The sequence below is a fragment of the Rhyacophila brunnea genome, unplaced genomic scaffold (genome assembly GCF_057557595.1).
Source record: "Rhyacophila brunnea isolate RB1 unplaced genomic scaffold, BYU_Rbru_1.0 scaffold_23, whole genome shotgun sequence".
Classification (NCBI taxonomy): Eukaryota; Metazoa; Arthropoda; class Insecta; order Trichoptera; family Rhyacophilidae; genus Rhyacophila; species Rhyacophila brunnea.
This window is the reverse complement of record NW_028232893.1, coordinates 8,675,803-8,695,447: the sequence shown is the minus strand read 5'-3', so window position 1 is coordinate 8,695,447 and position 19,645 is coordinate 8,675,803. Positions and strand designations below refer to the sequence as shown.

Genomic DNA, 19,645 nt, shown 5'->3' with positions numbered 1-19,645 from the left:
TTGTTGAAAGTAGGAAACATATTTCAACAAAGTTGAATTGAATGAAGTTCGTTTTTACTTTTAGTCAATTCAACTGTGAATCATTAATCGGTTACTTAGAGTAACCAAAGTGATAACAAGTCACATTGCCACGTCAAACTTATTTGTATCACTAAAGCCATCCGTACGTGGGAACATAATATTATCTCCCGTTCAATTTTAACACTGAATAGACAGTTGAATGACAAAAATCTCCAGATGAGAACACGGCATAAGCGAGGTGATAAGAAACAATGTTTTAAAAAATATTATATTTTTACAACATTATAGAACGTAATATGGTGAGGGGTTTGTGCATTTCAGTGATGACAATATTATTGTCTTTTCAACATGTTCTTTAGGAAAAGGTTTGCAATGAATGTGTAATTAATTTAATGGAACTAAGAACGTACTGTTTTCATGATCATCAAATTTGCTCTACAATAAAATAACTTTGCTGTTGCCAAACACACCAACTTGTTTTATTTAATCCATCTGCATATTTTCTCCTGTCTCATCATCATCCAGGGTTAGTTCTAGCCTCCTCTAAGAACTGCCTCCACCCTAAACAAGAAGTGTGAGTTCTCCAGATCTCTGCACCGGCTGCTATAGCAATGGCGAAGACTCCTTACTAGGCGATTATTTAAAGACTACCTACCTTAATAAAAATTAATCTTAATTATTGTTATCGACCATCGGAGTTTTCTAAATTAACTTGATGTGGACAAAAATTCTTCTTGAAAGAGTCGGTAGAACTCCAGATTATATATTGTTATGTACGTCATTATTTTGGCTCCCTGTCTTTGGATCCAATGGATAGACTACTCGATAGGTTGAGCGAATATTAATTAACAACTTTACTATTTCTTCTCTTAAGGAGATCTATTCAATACTGTAGATCAATCAAACAAAAATAATATAGGGACTGAAGACGATATTACATAGTTGTAATTATCTACCTATACAATTTTTAAGATGTTTCATTGGTTTATGATATATTTTTCTATAAAATAAATACTTTTATTATCATTAGTGAGATAAATAAAATAATTTCGGTCATTTTTATTTCATTTTTCGATTATGGAGGTTTTATATGACAATTCGGTAATACCATCTGAAGCATACAAAAGATAGTTGGCTGCATGTGGTTGTCCTTGGGCGCAATTTTGTATTGCTGCTAACTTCATTCTAATTTTGAAATGCACAAATTTGCGGAAGAAAAAATTCGCGGACGTCTGAATTACAATAAAATATTGACAGTGCATTTCAACAAAATTAATAGGAACAAAGGGTTTATACGATTTTATTAGTAAATTAAAAATGATCAGTGTATTTTCTTAATCTGTTTAATTTGTAGAGCTGTCTTTCGGTGTGTGTTCTAAAATAACCTTTCGACATTGAAGACAGTCAGTGGTATATTATTTTTTTATTGTTGTGATTTTGAAATAAACAACTTACCGTGGCCACAATGGCAAAGGAAGAGGACGATGATAATTTGCCTGACAAGGATGCGGCGAAAGAGTTCTACGCCAAGTATGAACCGAAAGAAATAATAGGAAGGTGGGTTTTTTAATTTGTCAAATTATCTAATAATATCTGACATCGATGCCAGAATTTCTGTAAGCTCTGGAATAATTACGCTATTACGAGGCGAATGTTATAATATTGTGGTGTGTTATCTTATTTTCCTAGCTTGATGAATAAAGTCCTTGACATATCGATTTCAATTTTCTAACCTCAAAATATTTTCGATTTTGAAGTATTATTATCTCGTTCAGTGACGACTGTCCTAATGGATACGTTTGACTATGGTAGAGTCATAGTAATAAATAAATAAGTGCACATTACGATTCGTGCGTATGTCTTTCGACATGGTTCGTTTTTAACATGCCAATATGGATTCTCGTAAAAAATCCTGTTTGTTTACACTTGATTAGAATCGACGATCGAATTACGGTAGGTCATGACATGACATGATATTGTTTTGTGTCGTACGTCATTAAAAATAAATCGCTTATGCTCGAAAGTTGTATAAAAACTATATGCCAGTATGTTAAACAAAACCTATAGAGATGGAGCCCATATACCTATATGAAATTGAAGCACCTCCAGTCTACTGATTAAGTTAGCTGCAAGTGACTTTGCACTGAATATTTATTTGAAGCAAACTTCACACTTCTAATATGACATTCCACTATAATTTCAGATTCACCCAATTAGGTAATTACATTAATAAGTCTTGAATACCTACATATCTTAATTAACACATTCGCAGACACATGTTAGCGATATGACACATTGAAATTATCGTATTAAGGAGATGTCTCTAGGTAAAGTTGTTATCGAAAAATAGCTAGAAAATTTTATTAACCGGTAAATAGGTATATATTCAAAATTAATGAGAAAAATAAAATAAATAATTATAAGTTATCATGGAGTTCCGTATTCCAAAAATACGTGTCAAATTCGGTACATTTGAATCGGGTGGCAACAATGAATGACGATTGTATTATCAAAATTACGATAAAAATGTACGTAAATCTATTAACTAGGAAAACGCTAAACGGAAATTGGAATTTATTATATCGTTATATCTTTTTTTTCAAATTTAAAAAACATCGATTTAGAAACCTACTTTTTCTAACTTTTCGATTTAAATACATGTATAGAAATGAAGTCTTATAGCGCCTGTATACATGCATGGAATTACTGTCGGCAATTGGGCTTATTTTAAACTGTCATGACAATAACTGTTTACACGTAAAAGTACCGACTGTTTCTCCAATCTCATTCTTCATGAGTAAGCGAGGCGCGATGTTGTCATTTTATACTACTATCTGACAGATCGTATTGAAAATCGGAGCTCAAAATGAGTAGTTCATTTTTTTACCGGCATGTTCGCCCCTATCTCTACTGCACAGGCGCAGATCTAAAATAATCTTACTTGCGCGCAATAAATCATCACAATTTGGAATCTTCCAATCTTGTGTGATTTATGCACACAATTTTGCCAACTGCAGGATAATACATGTTTCCCCATCTTACTGTGCACAGTACATCCATGCACGTGTAGACGGGGTATTAAGATACGACATTATCTAATGAAAATATGTTCGCACTTTGACACAAGTAGACAGGGAACATATTGTTTTAATCCAAAATAAGACTTCTATAAACGTCATGTCGTATTCCGTTCCACAATAGAGGACGCCAATGGACGTCCTGTCATATCACATCGCACAGAATACGACATTTATAGACGTCGTGTCCGCGAATGTGTTCTTGTGATTTGACAGTCTTTAATTAAATCTTACTTCAATTTGACATTTCACACATCTCACATTGCGATGTCAAAACAAACATTCAGCTATAAATTACATGTGGAAGGTCCCTTGTCCATTTTATGCGGACAGCCAAAAGCAATACATTATATGATGAATAATCAATCACGCAAAACACCAAAAAATATGTATATAGATAACATAAACAAAGCAACAGACTTCAAAATTCAATTAAACCCTACCTAATCCAAGACATATTAAATAATAATCAAAAAATATTAGTTTATTTATAAAATATCTAAAACTATGCCATTAAACCTTACATAATTTTAGGTCTTACCTATTTTATAGTTAGAACAATATTATTTATTGATTATGGTTTGGAGTGGCAGGGCTTAATGAATCAAAAAAACAAATCAACACCATCTGTAATAATAATATGTATTCTTCATTCAATTGAAACAAATAAGTATGACTGAAAAAACTGTACACTTTTTTTTGGATCGCCCATAGCACAACTAAACTATTATGGTTCGGTTTAGGTAGGGCTTAATTGAATTTAACAACTAACCAACGCCATCTGTAAATTGTAGTCTTATTTCAATGAAAAAAAATACATATGACTGACAAAGTTTAGTATGCACTATTTATGGTGGATCTTAACAGCCTACCTCCACCCTTCGCCACCGGTCTGTTGTGATAATTTAAATAGTGTTTATTTAATTTTATTCTTTACCTACCTACCAACCTAAATGTTGTCATAATTTAAATATGTTTTGATTCCATTTTTTAAAAAAATATTTTGTTTCTGGAATGAAAAAACAAAAGAATCAGCTAGGAAAAGAAAACAAAAGTGTGGTATAATTTAATCAACTCTTGATCACGAAACAGTAGGCTGAATAAAAATTAATTGTCATTTATAATATACAACGAGAATTTATTACAAACTAAATAAAATATAACTATGTCAAATACAATGGTGGAACGCGAGCTTCGCGATGTGAATAACCGGAAAAATATGCCGAATGAGGCTCCAGTAGAAGCCAGAGCCGAGGAAAATCAAGCGATGAGAAAGATAGAAAAACATATCATCCAGGCAAAGAAAGGTGGAAAAAGGAAGAAAGGTAAGAAAGGAAAGGCTGGACCAGCCGCATCAGGAACTGGACCCGCGATAAAGAAACCCAAGCGTAAGGGGCGTAAAGCAAAGAAGGGAAAAAAGAAGTGAATATGTATTTATAATCAATCAATCAAATGAAGACAATGAAAAAATTCCTTGTAATTGTATTTATTATTCACATTTATTACATTATAATATGTATTACTCCTGTTGCATCGTAAAAAATTCCTGTTACCTACTGAATATTTAAAATAAAAACGAAACTGAAACTTATATGGTATTTTGTAAATGTAAAATTGGGTTTTATTTTTGCTAGTTGTATATCTATCTATATATTAGTACATACGCAGCATAGATTGAGTCTGAAATATGTTGTCAAATTTCATGCAGTAGGTAGGTACTGCACAGATAGTAGGAATAAGAGCCCCTTTGATGCAGTTTAGCAATGTAATTGTGTTGTAATTGAGTAGAGGATTCAAGGTAACCAATTTGTGTAAATCAAATTCTAATTTATATTCTGTAAATTAGGTTTTGTCCTGATTACTATTCAAAGGAAAATTAAATTATAAAAAGCCGTGGACTGAGCAATTACTAAAGCCTCAATGACATTGAGCTACTTTACGAGCTGTTTGTTGGCGAATTTAAAAGCCCCCGATGACCGCGTGGATTAAGCGCCGGTCTATAGTGTCGAGCGTCCCAGGTTCGAATCCTGGGTCTGGCAAGTTCACATATTGTTTTTCAATTTGTGCATGAGTCAGAGTATGGTCCTAATAGGTTGAGCAAGTGGCTGACATCCATTTCTCGTAAAAATAAAATCTGTTAATACAAACCTCCACTCCGTGGAGGCCCATATGATCCTATTAGGATCGGACATGGAATAATAATAATAAAAGCGGGTGATTCAGCTACTGCAATTGTGATGATGACACAGAAAACTTTCCATTCGCTGAGAAGCCATAAGCCAGCAACTATTTTGACAGAACGTAGTTAGTTTTTTTACCGGGAGGTTGCTACTGCGCAGACGCAGTAGGCCCACACGCCGGCGTGTAGCGTGTAAAGTTGACCGGCTTTCAATTTTTCTCAGTAGATTGTTTACAATCTTGTTCAATGATGACACTGGGCGACTTTACAGGCAGATCGTAAATTCGCCAACAAGCAGGTCGTAAAATAGCTCAATGTAATTGACGCATAAAGCCTCAATGACAATGAGCTACTGTACAATCTGCTTGTAAACTCACCCAGTGTCATCATCGAACAAGCTAACAAGCAGATTGTAAACAATCTACCGAGAAAAGTTGAAAGCCGGTCAACTTTAAACGCTACACGCTGGCGTGTGGGCCTACTGCGTCTGCGCAGTAGAGCGACCTTCCGGTAAAAAAACGAACTACTCAATACGTCCTGTCAAAATAGTACCAAAAATGACGGTTTCAACTCGCTAGCTTGTTGGCTTCCGAGCGAGTGAAAAGTTTTGTGTGTCATCATCATAATCGCACTAGCTGACTCGCCCGCTTCTTCGCCAACAAGCAGCTTGTAAAGTAGGTCAATGTCATTGAGGCTTAATACACCCAAAGGCAAAGTGCCACCATCTCTACTATGTATAGTATCTGATTATTTTAATTGATTACCTACCTATGAAGTATATTTTATTATCTTTTAACCGACAATTGTAATAAAAATGTTTACAATTATATTAACATCCACATGTAATATTATTTTACAGAAGGATTACTTACAGAATGTTAAAAACAGTTGTGTAGAATTAACAATATGATTTTGAAGTTGATTTAATTATCTTACAGCTGTATTCATACAGTTTTGAAGCACGCTCAACGCAGTCAGTGGTTTATCGGCCGAATAAGAAAGCTATAAAAAATGAGATGTGAACAGGAATGCGCACGAAAATGAAACATGGCGGCCGTCCACCTCCTGTCAGTCTGATACATGACAGGAGCATACTTATATACATATACAAAGAGTCGCCAAAAATGAATTCATTACAAGTTTTTTGTTGGTTAGCATTATTGTCATTATACTATAATATATGGCCTCAATGATGTATACTGATGCCAATAGGTATACTTCTAAAAAATGTTGAGACGCCACTGTCCAAGAAAGTCAGCAAATCCTATCTCTAGCCTCCGCGTGGCGTCCCCCGGGCAATGCAGATAATGTGCTGTATAACGCAACATAATATCTGTAGCTAATAGAGAAGGGTGCAAGGCGAAACTCTGGCGCCTTAAAACGAGAGACCTTTGGCTACGGGAAGGATCACCCGGACAGAAAAACCACACACCAACCCGTCTGGACAGCGTGGTGTGTTATGTCCAAAACCTTCATATGAAAACAAAAACTTCTAGAACCCGGCCCTCATTCTCCGGAGGCCAACCTGATACTGATCACGGCAGCGATCAGCGAAGGAAGGCAGAGGGTGCTAACAATCCCCGGAGACCCGGAAAAGGCTGCCAACAGATGACCATTGCTACATATAACGCAAGAACATTGTCCAGCGATGCCAAACTTGTAGAGTTTCAAGAAGAGCTCCGGAATATCCACTGGGATGTTGTCGGACTCAGCGAAGTAAGGCGTAAAGGTGAGAGTATTATTACTTTACAAAGCGGACATGTGCTGTACTCCAAAGGAACCGATGAAGGACGCACGAGCGGTGTTGGATTTGTTGTCAACAAAGCCTGGAGGGACCGCATAGTCGAGTTCAACTGCATTTCTGACAGGGTCGCAAGCGTGATACTTAAAATCAATGCTAGGTACCGGATTCAGATTTTGCAAGTATATGCTCCGACACAGAGCTATCCTGATGAAAAAGTGGAAGAGTTTTACGAGGAAATAACATCCTTGAAAAATAAAAGTAAATGCCACTTCAACATCATAATGGGAGATTTCAATGCACGTATTGGATCATACCAAAGAGATGACGTAGCGGTCGGACATTTCGGACATGGCTCAAGGGATGGTAGAGGGGACATGCTTGTGGAGTTTGCTGAAACCAACAATCTTCACATCATGAATTCCTTTTTTCAACATAAACCTACACGTAAATGGACGTGGAGAAGCCCGACAGGAAGGACCAGCGAAATCGATTACATCCTCACTGACAGAAAATATACATTTTTAAACTGTAAGGTGATCAATCAGTTTAACACCGGCAGTGATCACCGGATGGTGAGATGTAAGATAAGATTGAACGTCAAATCAGAAAGATCCAAACTGCAGAAGAAGTCAAATGCTCGCGTATACCTGCAGAACAATACTGAATTCCAAAATGAACTCAAAAATGCACTATCCGCTTTCTTAGATGAGAACGAAACCGTTTCCCTATCTAACGCGGAGGATATAACAAATATTATTCTACAATGTGCAGAAAAAACAGGCGTAAAAAGCTCAGAAGTTACACCTTCCACCAAGCTTTCGAAGGCAACATTGAATCTTATGGAGCAGAGAAGGAAAACCAAGAGCGATAGACAGGCACAAAACGATATGGAGTTTTCATCACTTTGAAAAACCCTCCGAAGGAAGATTAGAGAAGACCTTCGTAAATTCAATGTAAGCCTCATACAAGCAATTGTGAAAGCAGGCAGAAGTTTAAACAAAAACAAGCAATGCTTGTCGATAGGAAAACGTCAAATCACAGCACTAAAAGCAAAAGATGGTTCTATCGTCAGAAATTGGGAACACTTGTTAAGCCGAGTTGAAGAGTTCTACAGCGATCTCTACAGTGATGACACTGACAATACGACTATAGACTTAGATCTTCAGAGAAATGGAAATTCGGAAGACCATACTCCCGAAATTACATCCTGGGAAGTAACCCATGCTTTAAATTACATGAAAAGTGGGAAAGCCCCCGGGGAAGACGGTTTAACGATAGATATCCTCAAAAAAGCAGGAAAGGAAGCAAATGAAGTACTTGCACAATTGTTCACAGCCTGCATATGCAAAGAGGATGTCCCAGAGGTATGGAAAAATGCCAGCATTGTCATTCTTCACAAAAAAGGTGACAGAGAAAACCTAGCAAATTATCGTCCAATAAGTCTACTCCCTATTCTCTACAAGACGTTCACAAAAATTCTCTCAAACCGTCTGCAAAATGTACTAGACGAGAACCAACCGAGAGAACAAGCCGGATTTAGAGGAGGATACAGCACTATGGACCATATCCAAGTCGTCAGAGAAATCATAGAGCGGTACCAAGAATACAAACTGCCACTATGCATGGGTTTTATAGACTATGAGAAGGCGTTTGATTCGATAAAAAAATGTTCAATACTCGACGCACTCAGAAAACAAGGAATCCCTGGACGCTATATAAATATTTTCAATAATATATACAGTAGCGCAACAGCATCTGTAAATCTCCATAAACCATCGCGCAGATTTCCTATCAGCAAAGGAGTCCGACAAGGTGATACAATCTCACCTAAACTATTTACAGCTACCCTTGAAGACTTATTCAGGCAACTTGACTGGAATGACAAAGGGATCCCCATAAATGGAGAATACCTGAGTCATCTGCGCTTTGCCGATGACATAGTAATTTTCTCGCAAGACTCAGAAGACCTCCAAAGCAGAATGCAGGAACTCGCTGAAGTAAGCAACAAAGTAGGTTTGAAAATAAATATAACAAAGACAAAAGTCATGTTCAACTGCTTTGCAGGCCAAAAAGAGATCCTCATCAATGGCACTCAGCTCGAACAGGTGAAAAGCTACATCTATCTGGGACAACAAGTATCTATAGATGGATGTATATTTGATGAAATTGTTCGCAGAGTAAAGCTAGGCTGGAGTGCTTTTGGCCGCCTGAATAATGTCTTCAAAAGTGACCTTCCACTGTGCCTAAAGCGCAAAGTGTTCAACCAGTGTGTGCTTCCCGTGATGACATATGCGTGTGAAACATGGACCCTAAGTAAAAGAGAGATCCAGAAACTTAGAGTAGCACAACGTGGTATGGAGAGGTGCATGCTGGGCATAACGCGAAAGGACAAAAAGAGGAATGAGTGGATAAGGAAGCAGACAAGGGTTTGCGATGTAATAGAGTTTATTAAAAGCCTTAAATGGAGATGGGCTGTACACATAGCTCGAAGAAGAGACAATCGTTGGACAAATCTAGTCATCCAGTGGTATCCAAGAAGTACAAAACGTCCACAAGGTAGACCTAGAGGCCGCTGGATCGATGAAATGATAAAGTTCTGCGGAAGTACGTGGCAACGCAATGCACAGGACCGAGAGAAGTGGAAGCAACTTGAAGAGGCCTTCATCCAGCAGTGGATAGATTCAGGCTGATGATGATGATGATGATGACATATAATTATAATTGAGAACCCATCAATTTTGTTGATTCGGTAGAGCATTTGCGAACTTTAAACAGTAATTGTGCCGTTTAGAAAACACATCATGAACTTTAATCCATAGTCTAGATACAATGCTCCCGTGGTTCGATTACTCACTAAAGACATCATAAAAAATGCAGTATTTCCCCTGGATTTACGTAACATTACGATAAAATAGGTACTACATAATAATATGAGCCTACTAGGTAGTTACTGCTTTATTTAAGATATTATACCTATATGCAATTGGAAGCAGTCTGCATAGTTTCAAAATATCACCTAAACTGTAATAAACAAGATTAAAATCTTAAACACACTGGTAAGATAAGTCATAGGCTGATTCGTATATGATAATAATTATATCCTTTTTCATCTCTGTATGGTACATTAGGACGAAATTCTCGCAGTCAATAAACGTCATCTCATAACATAAATGAAGTTAGCTGCGAGACAAAAGGGTGGCCACTCGATTCCTAAATAAATATTTATATTGTTAGAAGTATAAAATAAATATGATGTCATAACTAATAAATTATTTAAAGTACATGATAATTATTCATTTATAATTATTAAATTTATATGGTACCGTTTGCACATTTTTACACCAATTCACAATTTCAATATTTTAAATTAATTATCGGGGAATCAAAATTTAAAAATTGGTAACATTAGTCTCAGCATGACGCGTATTACGTCAGAGATGTGACGTCACTATTCAACAGACTCTGTTTAGGTTTATGCATGCAAATTTGCTTGAATGTAGTTTGCTGTTCTACGCATACGCCAGTTAGTCACCAGTGCACTTGTATCCCTTTATTCTTCAGCTCTTAAATTCATCCAAGTTTCGTTGTTATTGCAAGATATTTGACATCTGTGAAGATCTTTCTCTTTTCATGTACGCCTGCAAGTAACGATATTATATTCTTTACAGCGAAATGAGACTCCATGCTCACTGTTCTATTATCAGTCTCACTTTATAATTACAGTTTTTTTTTCTTTTTGTAGAGGAATAAGCTCCACGGTAAGAAGATGCGTGGAGAAAGAGACAGGGCGGGAGTACGCGGCGAAGATCATAGACCTAAGCAGCAGCGAGGCGCTCGACTCGGTGGAGTGCCACACCATGCGGGACGCCACCAAGCAAGAGGTAGCCATCTTGAGGCTTGTCATGGCACACCCTTATATCAGTGAGTCCACCTTCTACATTTATATCTTACCGACAGTCATACAAAGCCACACTTATACTTCTATTAAATAATAGTCTTCTTGATTCTTTGTCCACGGCCGCTTCTTAGGTGTAGCATATAGAGACTATGCAGCACCTTTAAGAATCCATATCGTTTGCCAGTCTTCTGACGTCTTCTCAGGTCATGCCAATATTTTGTAACTCCGCCGTATAAAACCTGTGTACGTTATTAGCAGTCGTCCAGAACGTTGGAAAGGGCAGACTAGATAAACTATCTGTAGTTGTCACATCTTCTTCTCAGATGTGATGAGAGGCTGTATTATCCTCTCAAATATCTCCTCGCAGCAGTCATACTGTACACCCACTATCTGTTGCAAGCATACATTCTCAAAGCTTGGCATATTTCTTTGAGTCTTCCTACTGTATCAAGACTTGCTACCCTAAAACACCACTGCAAGCATTAACAGGCGGGATTTGATTTTAACCGAATACAACTTTGGGTCCCAGACATTCTGCATTGAGTTGAATGCCGCTCCGACCAATCCCAATCAGATGAGGAGCAGTCTTTTCTATGCACAAGGACCACTATATTCAGGCTACAGCACAAAACTGAATTTCCATTGTACTGCTAGTCATTGCTTATACTTTGGTAAACTGTTTTGAAAACGTATTGATAAAAATGGCAATACGTTAATTAATATGATCGCAAATCTTCACTTACTGTGAACAGATGATCACATTGCATTTGAAGTTACGCAACAACTAAGTATAGCACTATCATTGCAATTCGTCATTTAGTGCCGCGACCTGACTATAGACAACCTTGGCTATGCGCTTTCAAGTATCTAAAGCTGTTGACACACTATGATGGTTCTGTCCATTGCTGGTCAGAGGAGAATCAGTATCGAGTTAGATGCTTTCTGCACATGTTAGCTTTCATGTAGCCTGTTGATTGTCACTTGAATGCCCTCGATAGACATTTCGACTAAGACAGCGCCATCGGTGTACTTCAGGCAGTGGCGAGGGTAGAGGTAGGCTGTTAAGAGCAGTCATAAATAGTGCACACTAAACTTTGTCAGTCATACGTATTTGTTTTCATTGAAATAAGACTACAATTTACAGACGGTATTGGTTAGTTTTTTAAATTCAATTAAACCCTGCTAAATAAATAATAGTCAAAAAATACTTGTCTATCTATATAAAATATCTAAAATTATGTAATAAATCATACATAACTTTGGATATTTTATAGATAGAATAATATTTTTGAAATGAATTTTAAAAAAATAACCAACAATATGTGTAATATGTATTCTTAATCCCACGAAAACAAATAAGTATGAATGTAAAAGTGTGCAGAATTTTGTCTTATCGCGCAAAGTATACCAAAACTGTTATGGTTTGGTTTAGGCAAGGTTTAATTGATTTTTAAAAACTATCCGACACAATCTGTAAATTGTAATCTAAGTTCAATAAAAACAAATACATATGACTAACAAAGTTTGGTGTGCACTATTTATCGTGGATCTTCACAGCCTCCCTCTACTCTTCGCTACTGACTTCAGGTCAACGTGTCATAAAGTTCTCAAAGATGCATTCATCGTCAATATTTTTGCCTGGTTTTTTTTGTAAATAATACAAAACATGGTTACATTGTTCTCATTTTATGTAGGTATTGTTATCATTATCGAGTAGGTATTAAAATAATTTTATTAAAAAGAATTGAAAAGAATTATTTCTTCTTATCAATAATAATATTGAAATCATTCATAGAATAGCTATGTAAAATATTTTTTTAAATTTACTCTTAATTTTGTTTTCATCTGTGATTAATGTATGAACCCGTCATCAAAAATTCTAAAATGTAAACATTTCTAATGCTTGCATAATAATAAATTGGGAAACTAATTCGATAACACAATTTAACATTTGCTTTGAACTAGCAGGCCTATTCTAACATACCACTTAACATCCAAAAAGAGCTAATTGTGATATAACTATATATCACAATATCACTTTACATATTCTGGCGGTTAATTATGTAAAAAAGTTAACCGTCTGAACTGTCAAAAGGTTTTAACCACAGAACAGATAATAAATAGAATACCGATAGGCAATATTCAATACGCCGCATGGTGAAGCAGGCTTTTGAATGTGTGAGTGTCCTACGAAAATGAAGCACGCGTTATGCACGTGGAATAGTGTGTGTAATACACCAACATTAAATGAGCGTAAATGCATAAACCGAGAGCAGTTTTTAGTATTCGACGTAAAACGTATTCTTAACACGTGTATAAGTTTATCCCGGATTATTCCTTACTCGAGTCGGTTACCTGCTATCGCCTTACCCGTTGTGTATTTCAGTTCCCATTATTTCTGAGTTCCCTGGTTTTAACAGCCCCTCTCTTGGCCGTGCTAACTTTGAGAATGAGACTGAGTTTGTCATTTTACATATTGAAAATTGAGATGCAAGATCCGACTGTTGTACTGCAATCACAATGACATGACTAATAAAATTGTAGATTATGTGGATATATCTGACGTGTCAATACAAAATTCTTGTGTTCGGCTCATTACCAACTAGATGGCGCTGGTTCGGCTTTAGACGCTTGTGTTCACTTATCCACTTGGGTTCGGCAACACAAACATATCCGAATTTGACTGACATGTCTACCAATCTAAATTTTTGCCGTATTATGAATTGGAGATAACCGCCTATAACTGTTTTGTTTATGGAATGCCTTCCATGTTAATTTGGACCAATGAAAATAACGGAAACGTGCTAAAGTGAATGGTATTAAGAATAGACCTGTAGGTATAATTCAATTAAAAATTATTTATTTAGATGAGAGGACATTACAAATTATAAGTTTAAGACTTCCACAGCATGATAGGAATTAAAAATAACAATCGGGGAACACAAAAATAAGAGAAATAGGTCGGTTACCTTCTGGGTGTGACTGTTAGAAGGTACACTTCTTGAGCGTAGGGATAAACTTAAACTCATGCTGAAGGATTTTTGTTATTCTCAATATTTAAATCTGTATCATAATATGCATAAGTATGTCACGTAAACAAAATACGCATTCAATATTGATAATATTTGAGGACATTGCAATTAATGCATTTAATAGACATACCTTCATTAAATCATAAATCAATGCGGAAGCCAGTTGCCATAGACCAATACTTTGAATGCAATTTTAAGTAGTAACATCAAATATTACCAGTGCCTTTCGTTAACATGAAAAACTTTAATGTACATTATGAATATAGATGTAAATAATGAAAATAACATAAATTCTTTAACGTTTAAGTTTATCCCGTATTTCTCCACACTCGAGAATAGTACCTTCTTACAACCTCGTCTAGAAGGTAACGCACTTCCCATTATGTTTGTATACCCTTTTGCTCACACTTCACTACATTGGGAATTTTTCTATTTAAATTTAAAATAATATATATTTTTTTTGATAAGTAAAAATAATAGGCTCCATTCATAATTATGATGAATAATGACTTAACATAGATAACCGTTAATTGATAAATTAGCTACTATCTATAATAACGATAAATTGTAAATTTATTATTAGGCGCCATAGGCAAAACATTATTAGACACCTACGAAAGTAAGTGAATTTATAGCCGTAAAATTATTTTCTTGGCAAATTAAAAACAATTTTATTTGAAAATAGAATCTTATAAAAGTAATTTTTATTACATACTTATATTATTTTTTATGTTGATGGCATCATTGTTCTGTTCATAATATTGAACCAATACCTACTAATGTATTGTTTTATAGGCATTTAATTGAAATCAAATACAATACAAACTTGTCACCATTCATAAATTTTAATTGATAATCTATTCTGATTTAGTTCAGTAGTTTTCGATTTCACATAGCAAAATACTCCTGGGCTAGTCAAACGTTTTTTTATCTTCCAAAGCGGTAATATAACATAAATTTATTCCAAACATAAACTGTGCCATCACTCTTGCCAGGAACTTAAAAAATATCACACGAACTCACACAGATACCAACAGGCCACGGAGCGGTGCGAGCTTATCTAAAAAGATTTAAATTGAGGGATGATGACTGTTGTCCGTGTGATGGCAACACATCTCAAACTGTGTGGCATGTCATCAACGACTGCCCTATACTAGAAAAGGGGCGATGGACTCTCAGGACTCGATGTAGACAGCATAATTATGAAATTGACCTCCAAAAGCCTCACGAAGTACTAAGCAATAGAACAACTCAAGAACACTATACAAAATATTTAATCCTGGCCATAAAGAAAATTAAAGACATAAATGGAGGAACCTAATTAGCCCCACATCAATGCAACTAACCCACCCAACCACCGTATACGAAAAAGCAAGGGCATGGTTATTAATATAAAAAAAAACATAATTGAAATTGACGAAATGACTGAAACTTATAACTTACTTATAACCGTTCTCTATTTCTGAGTCAACGACGTAAACCTTCTCTAAAGTGAAAGTGAAAAAAGAAGGAATATTAAAACTAATAATTAAATCTCTTTCTGGTCGTTCCCTCGTGGCTGAGGATCGTGACCACCTTGAAATTCCGTCATCTTCTGAGCGACCAAGACCTTCTACCTCTCTCAGTCATCTGCTTCTCTCAGGGCAGAGTGATGGCTCCCCCAGTAAGCTCTTTCACTTGGTCGCTCCAGCGCACTGACGTGCTTCCTCTACGTCGCGTTGGAGGCTATTCAAAACCACCGGTCTCTCCAGGTTGTCAGGTCTGCGCCGAACAATATGTCCAAAAGAGTGAGCTGAAAGTGAGTGAATTAGCTTTAAATGCATTCTAGATCCTGAGATTTATTTGCCAAGGCTGCTCTGAGAATCAGTGTTGCCAACCGTACTATAATTATAGTATTTGTACTATAATTTTGGTCCGCGTACTATGTACGATATAAAACAGGTATAGTACGCCCAAAATACTATAATTTTGAATATCGGATAAAATATGTAAAAAGCACTAAAATTTCGATATTTCCGTTCGATAAATTGGTAAAAAGTGCTATAATTTCGCAATATAAAAAGATTTGGAGAACTTGAAAAAAAATTGCTCGAAAAACGTAAAAAAATCCCTCGACTTTGGTTTAAATTGAAATTTCTTGAATTCTTCGGTAGCATTTTTGGTCATAAGAGGTATCTTAATTAAAAGGGGTCTCGAAGTTTGTCAAATTATCTGTTATTTTTTTATGAGAAACAAAAAACCTGGTACATTTTCAACAGATGACAATGTGTACTACTTATATGTTTTCCCCAAATACTATAATTTTGGAGGCTCTGTACTATAATTTCACTTTGTAAAGATGGCAACACTGTCTGAGATAAAAACGCCTTCCACTGTTTGTTAGTTTTTAAAATTCAATTAAACCCCTCCCCTGCCTAATCGGCAGAGAATAGAAGAATATTTTTATAGATTATGGTTTGGTCTTGCAGGGCTGAATTGTATACCCTTGGTTATACCTGCCGGCCGTGTGTTTATCGCTAGATTTAAAGTGCGGAGTATCTGGATATGGGGAATGTACTTACAAAAGTGTTGTATTCCGCGATTGAAGCGACGAGATGCTATGCATAGTAGGCGAATTAAATATGGAAGTCAGTCGCGACGGATAGATTTTATTATACCCACCCACCACCTTAATCAATTAAAGAATATTATGGATATTTTTTTTAATGGAGCCCTTCCCCAACCATTGTACCTATGAACCTATGTGTGTGCGCCTGGAGGCATCATGGGAGTGTTGAACAGGAGTGTAGAGTTTTGAAAAACTTTTTTATACACACTATCTTGAAAATGGCTATTACAAATCCATTAAAAACAACATTTTTTGTCAATTTTATTTTTCGTCAAAAATGTACGTACAATATACCTGTTATACTTCAATAATATTGTTCAAATTTCGTCGTATTACGGCAATACACACCTGTACCCCTACCTGAGAAAGCATACAGCTATTGAAAAAGATACATTAGAGGGGCGATTGTTCACTCACCTACTTGGAATTTGACAATCGTATTTTTACTTCAAAACTGTAAACATATTTTTTGATGAGTAGTCTTGCTTTGGATACCGTGATGTCGAAATCAATCAACCTCGGTGGTGAACATTTTTATTCTATTAATATTTTTTCAATATTATTTTTTGGTATTTGATTTGTCACCATGTTTGTCCTCTATCATTGCCCACTGAAGAATGAAGCCGATACATTACACGACTGGGTCCTACTTTTCGCCCCTCCCGTTGTCTATTATAAATATATGATCTGTCATTGTCTATAGCAGGGTTTCCCAAACTTTTTCTGCAATGGAACACTTCGCAAACCCGGAAATTTCAACGGAACACTAGTTTATTGTGTAGGTTATTTATTAGCGCAGTTAACCGTTCTGCCAATTTTGGAAACTGTCGTTACACATCCCGGAGCAGGCCCCCAGGCTAGGGTCTTTGGCGGGCCCCCTACTTATCGCTAAGGTTAAAGGCAATGTGACGATCTACAGTTGCATAATATACCAAACGGTGTTCGAGGTAAAATTAAGGGTATTTTTTAGCGATTTTTCGTATTTTTAATACACCCACTTTTATGTTGATATGCACAAATGGACATGTCAAATATCGAAAATAATCAAAAATTGTAAATATGACAAAACCATATATTATTAAATGTTAGTATGTTTGAAGTGAAACAGCTCCGCAGGCGACATTTTTTACTATTAGTGCATGTTTGTGATGTGTGTTTATCTCACTTGGCTGGTCGATCTCACACGCCGGGCCTTATTCTCTTCAGTCATTATAGAATACCAAACTCTGCCTGCAGGTACGTTATCAATAAATAGTATGGCTGTGGACCACTCGTTGCTTGCGCAAAAAGTTATGCTCAGGCTTTATTAATCTAAAGATGGCGGTGCCTCTATCCATATAACAGCACATTTTGTACAAGTTATCTCTTTACAATGGACTCTGTAACGAGCCAGAAATGTCAGGAGTAAAGGAAACATCCCTAGTGCTTAATGCTTACAATATATTATGAAATGCTTTTATCGACCTCGAACATTTTTATATGTTAGGTACTGTTTCGATTTTTATCAATAGCTTGAAAGCCCGAGGTACTGACTGATTTTGTGACTCGTATTATTATGGCATGTGTGTTATTTTCGAGAAATAATAGTGATTCAAAAAAAAAACACCGGACCGTACGACTTGGTCGTCAAATTTGCTTCGTCTGAAGACGACTCTTGACGTGAAGATCTCTTCGCCTTCTTCTTCTTCTTTGGCCATATCCGCCCATTAACTGGAGCATATGGACACCACGCGGTGCCTCCAAGAATCCCTGTCGCTCGACAGTCTTCTTGCTTCGTTCCAGGTCAAACCAGCATCCCGTAGCTCCGCCGTATACACTCTGTAGATTGTATTCAGCAGCCTTCCAGGACGCTGGAATTTGGTCGGCTTGAAAACAGGCAAGCCAGGTTGAAGTTCTCTTCTGGCATCCGCAGCACATGGCCGAGCCAGGTCCAACGTCGCCTCTTCACTTTCAGCGTGATGAGAGGCTGCTTGGTGCGTTCTCTTATCTCCTCGTTGCTCCTAAAGTCATACACAGTATTCAAGCCAGTATTCGTCGCAAACATCTGTTTTCGAAGCTCAGTATACGGTTTCTCTGAACCTTCGTAAGGTACCATGATTCGCTACCGTAAAGCAGCACCGTCAGAATGCAAGCGTCGAATAGGCGGCATTTGGTTTTGACCGAGTACAATCTACAACTCTTCACATAGTCTGCCAGTATTGTTTTAACTTAGTTTTTTTTTTATAATATGTACTTATATATTTATTAATTGGAGGCATTTAGGTATGTTTTGTTAGATCATCGTGCTCCCCTCTCCCATGGGCATCTCTGTTTGAATGAGTCATAATAAAGTTATCATTGATTAATTTAATAAAACGCAATTTTTTTAGTAGGTACTTATTCCACTTGTATTATTTAATAAATCTGGACCGGTTTCGTCCGCCTCAGAGGAACATAGAAGAAATAGTGAAGTCACGTCAAACCACACTTGAATGCGTGGCGACTTCAGTCTCGGGTAGAGTTGGGTATTTCCCGAGAAAATCTCAATCTCGAAATTCGGGATTTCCCGAAATGATGTAATTTTGAATTCTCGAGATTCGGGATTTCCAGAAAAGAATTCTCGAGATATCCGGAAATTAAAAAAAAAAAAAAAAAATCCTAAAATCAGTGAAAAAACAGATAAATTCGAAAACCATATGATTTTCTTTATTTATGTAAGAAGACAAACAAAATAGATGTAGGAAAACAAAAATAATTCAAAACATAAGTACCTACTTATTAAAATAGAATTACAAAAAACACAGACTGCCAATCGCTGCGTCTGACAATCGCGTACGCTTGTGAAACACAAAATTCCCTGATGTTGCAAAAATTGCGCTCATTTTGAGTCTACGTTGGCTTAATTGTGATGCCCCGATCAGTCTTTGAATGATTTGTGTTTTCTGTCCACTTTTTTCATATTGAAAATCGTGATTTCAATTAATATTTGATAACAAAGAAATCCCGAATCCCGAGAAAAGATTCTCGAGATTCGGGATGGAAAATCTCGAAAATTTCTCGAGAATTCCCGTCAGGAAATTCCCGAAACCCAACTCTAGTCTCGGGTA

General features: G+C 36.4%; 1 protein-coding gene across 2 annotated transcripts in view; it reads left to right on the top strand.

Moving 5' to 3' along the window:
• The first annotated feature begins 1,164 nt into the window (after positions 1-1,164).
• PhKgamma (phosphorylase kinase gamma) overlaps positions 1,165-19,645 on the top strand; it is a 46,864-nt gene continuing 28,383 nt past the window's right edge. The window contains exons 1-2 of one of the 2 annotated variants that reach the window (XM_085950128.1): positions 1,165-1,578; positions 10,764-10,942. In XM_085950128.1, the coding sequence (XP_085806254.1) occupies positions 1,487-1,578; positions 10,764-10,942 (271 nt within the window). In that variant the 5' untranslated portion in view covers positions 1,165-1,486. The remainder of the gene's footprint in view (positions 1,579-10,763; positions 10,943-19,645) is intronic. The other variant, XM_085950129.1, reaches the window with a different exon arrangement.